This window comes from Vigna unguiculata, chromosome 7 (genome assembly GCF_037176805.1).
Source record: "Vigna unguiculata cultivar grain cowpea cultivar isolate G323 ecotype 2 chromosome 7, ASM3717680v1, whole genome shotgun sequence".
Taxonomy (NCBI): domain Eukaryota; kingdom Viridiplantae; phylum Streptophyta; class Magnoliopsida; order Fabales; family Fabaceae; genus Vigna; species Vigna unguiculata.
Window position 1 is genome coordinate 47210575 of NC_140798.1, and position 6428 is coordinate 47217002.

At 35.4% G+C, this 6428-nt stretch overlaps 2 protein-coding genes across 2 annotated transcripts; one reads left to right on the forward strand and one right to left on the reverse strand.

Moving 5' to 3' along the window:
• Positions 1 to 1803: 1803 nt before the first annotated feature.
• Positions 1804 to 3500, forward strand: LOC114190716 (high mobility group B protein 7-like). Its single transcript, XM_028079698.2, has 8 exons — positions 1804 to 2012; positions 2240 to 2322; positions 2412 to 2457; positions 2548 to 2661; positions 2754 to 2811; positions 2903 to 2947; positions 3033 to 3122; positions 3216 to 3500. Exons 1-8 carry the CDS (start codon positions 1918 to 1920, stop codon positions 3279 to 3281), a joined length of 597 nt encoding a protein of 198 aa, XP_027935499.2. The 5' UTR covers positions 1804 to 1917; the 3' UTR covers positions 3282 to 3500.
• A 386-nt stretch (positions 3501 to 3886) lies between these two features.
• LOC114189857 (Leucine-rich repeat (LRR) family protein) lies at positions 3887 to 6118 on the reverse strand. The gene has a single exon (XM_085665087.1). The coding sequence runs from the start codon at positions 5852 to 5854 to the stop codon at positions 4076 to 4078; it is 1779 nt and encodes a 592-aa protein (XP_085521213.1). The 5' UTR covers positions 5855 to 6118; the 3' UTR covers positions 3887 to 4075.
• Between the last annotated feature and the right edge of the window lie 310 nt (positions 6119 to 6428).

Here is a 6428-nt window from a genome sequence, read left to right on the forward strand (position 1 = left end):
AAATGAAGAAGAATAAGAAGGGTTGTTCCACTAAGAACAACTTTATCTACGATCCTCTTAGTTACTCTTTGAACTTTGACGATGGCAATTTTCTCTTCTTTCACCTTCACCACCACACCACTCACAATGTGTGATGATGAAGATTTGAAGGTTAAGAAGTCACTTCACTTGTTTTCTTTTTGGGTTCTACGTGTGATTTATATGCTTCATGTTGTTGATGTTTAATGTTGTGTGAATCAAATGGGAAAAACTTGAATGTTACCTGCTTTATCTTTTCGTTATTTTTCTTATGCTCAAATACAATACTCTGAACGATTATGCCTTGCTAAAAAGCGAAGCAAACATTCTGGTGTTGCTTTGATTCTTTTAGTGTCAGTGTAACCTTGTGGAATCTCTGGAATACAGAGACAATTAAAATACTCATTACACAATCACAATGACCTTAACTGGATTTGCATCAGGTGTGATTGGATTTGGAGGAAAAAAAGTTAACTTCTTTCTAAGTTAGGAGAGGGTTTTAACATCTTGCAAAACACAATATGCAGTGCAGAGTACACCAGACCAACTTCTGCACAGAACAACATTCTTTAGTTTCATGATTTTTTTTTTTTTTCAAATGTTTATTCAATGATCAAACTCTCAACGTCAATAATAAAGAGCTAGCTCTATTATGGTAAATAATGCTTGTAGAGGTTGATTTGAACATTTTTTAATGGGTTTATTGCAAAAAAGAGTATTCTTTCCCTTCTATTGTTGTTAATATTATTGTAAAAACCATTTTTGTATATTTACTTTATTAATAATATTATGTTTATAACCTACAATATGTAAACAATTTCTCATGTTTTGTTTTATGCAATCGTAATTAGTATTTGTTTTTGAATAAATCATAGGTGTTTTCAAATTACTTTTATTTATCAACTAAATAAATTTGATGGATAAAACTTATAATCAAATCTCAAAGAATAATTATTTTTTAAATAAAATGTCTTTTAAATTTATCATTACTAATTTCTATTATATTACAAATTATCATTATTATTATACTTAATATTATTAGTATAATTATTACTATTACTGGAGTAAACACAGATGCTATTGATAGCGTTTCTCTGTACGTATTTTTTGAATTATATTTATAATTAATGATATTGTAATGTTATTAAGTTAATGAAGAAAATAAAAGTATATTTATAAAAACTAAAGTATATTATTAGTATAATTATTACTATTATTAACTGTATTATTTATTACCTATTAATTTATTTGTTATAATATTTAATAGTAATTAAATATTTAATTTTTATATTATTATTATTTAAATATAATATATATAATTATAATAATAATAATATATAATTATATAAATAATTTATTTATTTAAATATAACGATGATTATATTAAATTTTAAAATTTAAATTAAGAAAAACGCGGACGGTCTCCAACTATTAAATAACTTTTTAGTTATACAATTAAAATTTATAAAATGAATGTTTTTGTAAATTAAGTGCTGATAGAAACTTATGGAGGTGCAGGAACAAATAACCTAGATCTTCCCTCTTTCTATACTAGATGAATTTTTTTGGTAAAGTGATTGAATTTTTGTTTGACAATTATTAAATAAAAAAACTTGACAAAATAGCAAGTCCCGGAGAAATGGGCCAATAATGGAAACTTGACAAAAAGTTATGCAAGGGTCCAATTTAACAAAAAAAAATGAGTGGGCCAGAAATGAGGGAAAGGAAGGAAAAAATGAAATGAAAAGGAAAAGGCGCGGTTATTGGCGCTAAAACGAAAAGCATGACTGTTCAGTTTTCCCTCCTATGATTTCATACTATATATTGCAAATTGGAACCTTTTTGTGTTCTTACTTCGAATCCAGTGGAGTGTGAAGCAGAAGAAAACTGTGATTAGAAATGGCATCTCAGACGAGGAAGAGAGTGGACGCTGTTGATTCTCGCTCTGCTTCCGTTCTTGTTCGTGCTAAAGATGGCAGTGCTTTTGCGCGATGGTTCGTTACTCTTTGTAACTTCTTTCGTCTAAATTGATTATGATAATTGAAATTATAAATTATTCGCGTTGTTCTTGATATTATCCTATTAGGTTTTGGACTATCTATGTTGCGATATTATTTATGCCTTTTATTTACGACGCAGTGAAATTGTAGAGCATCTTTTACTTCCAGTTTCGTTATGTTTGTTTGTTGATGTGAGTGTGTTTTTTTTTTTTTCCTTGCAGTGACGAGTGCAAGAAGAATGTGCCGGTGGCACTCATCGACATGCACAATTGCAGCCTTGAGGCTAAAATTAAAATGAACCTTGGTATGACTGTTTATTCTTTTTTCTTTTTCTTTTAGTTGTTCTGTTTATCAGTGACTTTATAATAACTTTGTTTTTGTTTGATTATTCAGATGCGCAGGTTGTGGACCAGGCTGCCGAACCTAAGAAGCAAGAGAGGTGGTTGCTCCGATTCCTTCCTTTTCCATGATTTGTGTTTATAAAGGTTTGTAGTGCTTTTATTGACGTTTGATTCTTGACATTGTGTAGGAAGAAACCCAAATCTAAAGAGCCAAAGGCAAAAAAGGCTAAGGTAGAGAAGGTAAAGAAGGTCAAGGATCCTAACAAGCCTAAGCGTCCTTCCACGGCCTTCTTTGTCTTTTTGTAAGGATTGTTTTGTTTGTATGTGCCTGTGCTGTTAAAGATTCCGTGGTTTGTTTGTCTGTGAGTATGATTGAGGCAATAATCTGTTGCAGGGATGAGTTTAGAAAAACGTTTAAGGAAGCTAATCCTGATTCGAAGGATGTTAAAAGGGTATATTAAATATGCTTAAGTCCTTCTTTGGTTTGACCAAATGAATTGTAGTTGGGATTTATTGGTTGTCTTGTTTGTTGGGAAATCATAGGTTGGGAAGGAGGCTGGTGAGAAATGGAGGTCTATGACTGACGAAGTAAGTAAAACTGTTGCGTAGTGTTTCTGTGTTTCTTTACTTGTTTGATGCTAAATAATGTTCTCGACATACCCTGGTACTTCAGGATAAGAAGCCTTATTTGGATAAGGTTGCTGAACTCAAGGCAGAATATGAGAAGGCTATGGAAAGCTATAAAGCTGGTGAAGTTGAAGCTGTATGTTTACTTTTTTATTGTGTGGACATATATTTCTTGTTATTTGTTTATTGTTTTTGCTCTTTTGTTCTAACTAGGTTGATTTTGGTGCAGAATGAAGCTGGATCTGATAAGGAAACTGCTACAAAAGTGGAAGAAGAGTTAACCGATGAAGAGTAGTGATGGCGCTTTGGCACTCCTTAGAGCTTATAAATGTTATGGAAAGGCTGCTGAATTTCGTAGTGAGACTAGGGTTGTAAATTCTGAAATATGTTTTAGTCCGGCGCTAACGTTTAGTTGTTACTTTTTAAAATGCTTTGAAATCCCAGTGCAACATTTTGCTTTTGTAATGTTCCCATGAAATATTTGATGAATCGTAGCCACATTGTTTTCTACAAAGAGATTGATGCCTTTTAGTTTTTGTCTTAGATTATTCTACGTTTAAGGTAATTGATGGAGTATGGTGTGTGGCTGATGCCTTTTAGTTATGTTTCTTGCTTATTATATGTTTAGGGTAATTGATGATGTAGTATGGTGTGTGGCTACAGCTATTCATGACATTGACATGTGCGTAGCATTCAGTTGTAGGAGTTGCTGTGCGTTTGTTGGCTTGATTCACGCCATGCTTTTCTGGATAAGATTCTTTCAGGACATGGTGCTCTTTAGCGTTGTGGTCAACCTTTAAAAGCTAGGTCCACATGTGCCAGTGTTTACTGTGATATTTTTTAGTATACCCACACAAAAAAGCCGTTGAGACCATTCTAATATACAATCTAAGCTCGTAGTAAAATGAATGCATATTTTATTAGAAACAATGTTGAATTATAAAATTGAACTTGCATTGTGGTCGACCTCGAAAAGAAAAATATTCAGATGTGGGGGTACCTATTCTATTTTGCTCTATGTAACAATGATCGCAAGACATGAGCATATATATATATATAATATATATTTAGTATGATAGAGTCAGCATCTCACTGACCCATGCTTCCGTGTTTCTTGCATGGTTGTAAAGGTTTGCCACATAAGCACAAGTTGTGGCCGTAAGCAACCGGTCGAAAGATGTTGAATGGTCGGGTTTGTGGTATTTCACCACACAGTTTGTTTGCCCTGAAATTTGCATGCCTTAGGCCAGTTAACTGTGATAAACTACTCGGAATTTGACCTGTTAATCCATTTATGGATACATCAAGCCATTTTAGTTTCAGCAACTGACCTAAACTTGAGGGGATGGTTCCCGATACGTGATTTCTTGAGATGTCCAGTCTCTCAAGATATACCAAATTTGAGATAGAGACTGGGATAGGACCTGTTATGTTGTTGCTTCCCACGTTTAGTACCTTCAAGCTTGAGCCTTCCACAAATCCTGGGATGTGTCCCGAAATGAAATTGTTTGACACATCTATAACCTCCAAAGAGCTGCTCGTCCTGTTATTCACTATTGTTGATAATGAACCCACCACCAAATTTCCATGCAAGTCTATGGAAGAGAGCTCCGCTGGCAACTTGATTGCAGATATGTCAAACCTCAACTGGTTGTTGGAGAGCTTGACCTTTTGCAGGCTGGACATGTTAGTGAAGAAATTTGAAATACCATCAACCAAGTAGTTATCTGACAGGTCTATGGAGCTCAAAGAGTCAGGTCTTGTGAAGTGTGGAAGATCTCCCTTCAAATTGCACCCAGCAAGATGTACATCTTTGAGTTGCTTGCTTCTGATCCAATCAGGAACAGTTCCAAGGCTAAGGTTGTTGTAAGACAGGTCAATGGACAAAAGGGCAGGGATGCCCTTGGTAGGGATTACTGGTAAGGGATCTGAAAGACAATTCCTCGATACGTTGAGATACCAGAGGTTCTGTAATCTTGATATCGACAGTGGAATGTGCCCTGTGAGCAGATTGGCACTGAGTTGAAGACTGGTCAGGGATTTCAGATTTCCAACCTGATCTGGGATGTTCCCTGTGAGCTTGTTACTGCTCAAGGACAGGTCTAAAAGATTTACAAGGCCGAACAAGGAAACTGGAATTTTTCCGGTTAGAAGGTTAGAGGAAAGGTCTATGTAAGTCAAATTTTTTAACTCCCCGATAAAATCCGGAACGGGAGCTGATAACAAATTGTAGCTGAGATCAAGGTATTGCAAATTTAGAAGGGTTTTAAGAGTGAGGGGGATAGGACCTGTGAGAGAATTTCTTGCTAAATTAAGTTGGACAAGGTTTGTGAGAACCCCAAATGTTGGAGGGATCTGTCCTTTCAGATGGTTTCCAGCGAGTGAAAGGGACTGAAGCAAGGATAAGCGACCTAAACTTGGAGGAATGCAACCCCCAATGGAATTGTCATCCAAAATTAACTGGGTAAGGTGGGTTAAATTTGAGAAACTACTAGGAATGGGTCCTGTAATATGCTTCATACCACTTATGATCATTACCTCCAAGAAATGCAGGTTGCCCAGAGATGGAGAAAGAGTACCCTTCATGTACGTTTCATCATCTCTCTCTGGCCTCTGAATCTGCAACACGTTCACTCGCCCCGTGGATGGATTGCACTGAACTCCCTCCCACCCGCCATCGCAGCAATCTCTGCCCGTCCACGTGGACAGTGTCTGTGACGTGTCCTGCGAAATGCTTGCTTTGAAGCTCAGAAGAGAAGCCCTGTCTTGTTCTGAACAGATTGGTGCCTGAGAAACACCTTCAGAGAACTCAGTGAGAAGTGAAAATATGAGAAGAAGGTTGAACAGCACCCATGTCCCAAGTTGCATTTTTGGAAGGTGGGTCTTGGTGAGATCAGGATCTGAGAAGAGAAAACTTTGGGTGAGGAAAAGAAATTTGAAAAGAATTCAGGAAGAAAAAGAAGAAGGGTTGAAAAAGTAACAGTGGGACATTGGGGTTCTTATTGTATTATTTCACGTAGAGAAGAAGGTATAATGATGATAAAGATGGTGAAAAATGAGCATTGTAATTTTGATTGTTGGAGATCTGCATGCAGGATTGATATTTATAGATATATAGTCTGAGAGAAGAATGAAAAGAGCTTGTGAGTGAAATTGGAAGGGGATTTTACGAGCGAGCCTAGGATCAATTTAAAGAACTTCACATGGAAATTTGTGACCGTTTGATGAATCACGAGGATCCTTGGTCTATTTGAACGTTGGAGCGCACTAGATTCAAATCAAATTCTTTCCACTCTCTTTTATAAAACTAAATTCACCATCTCCATGTGTTTCACCCTCAAGTTGATTAAGCCTCTTAAGTTTTATTATTTCAAATTTAATCAATCTTTTCATCATTTTATAAAAAATTATGTTCAGAATTTATTTTATGTAAATGTGTTAT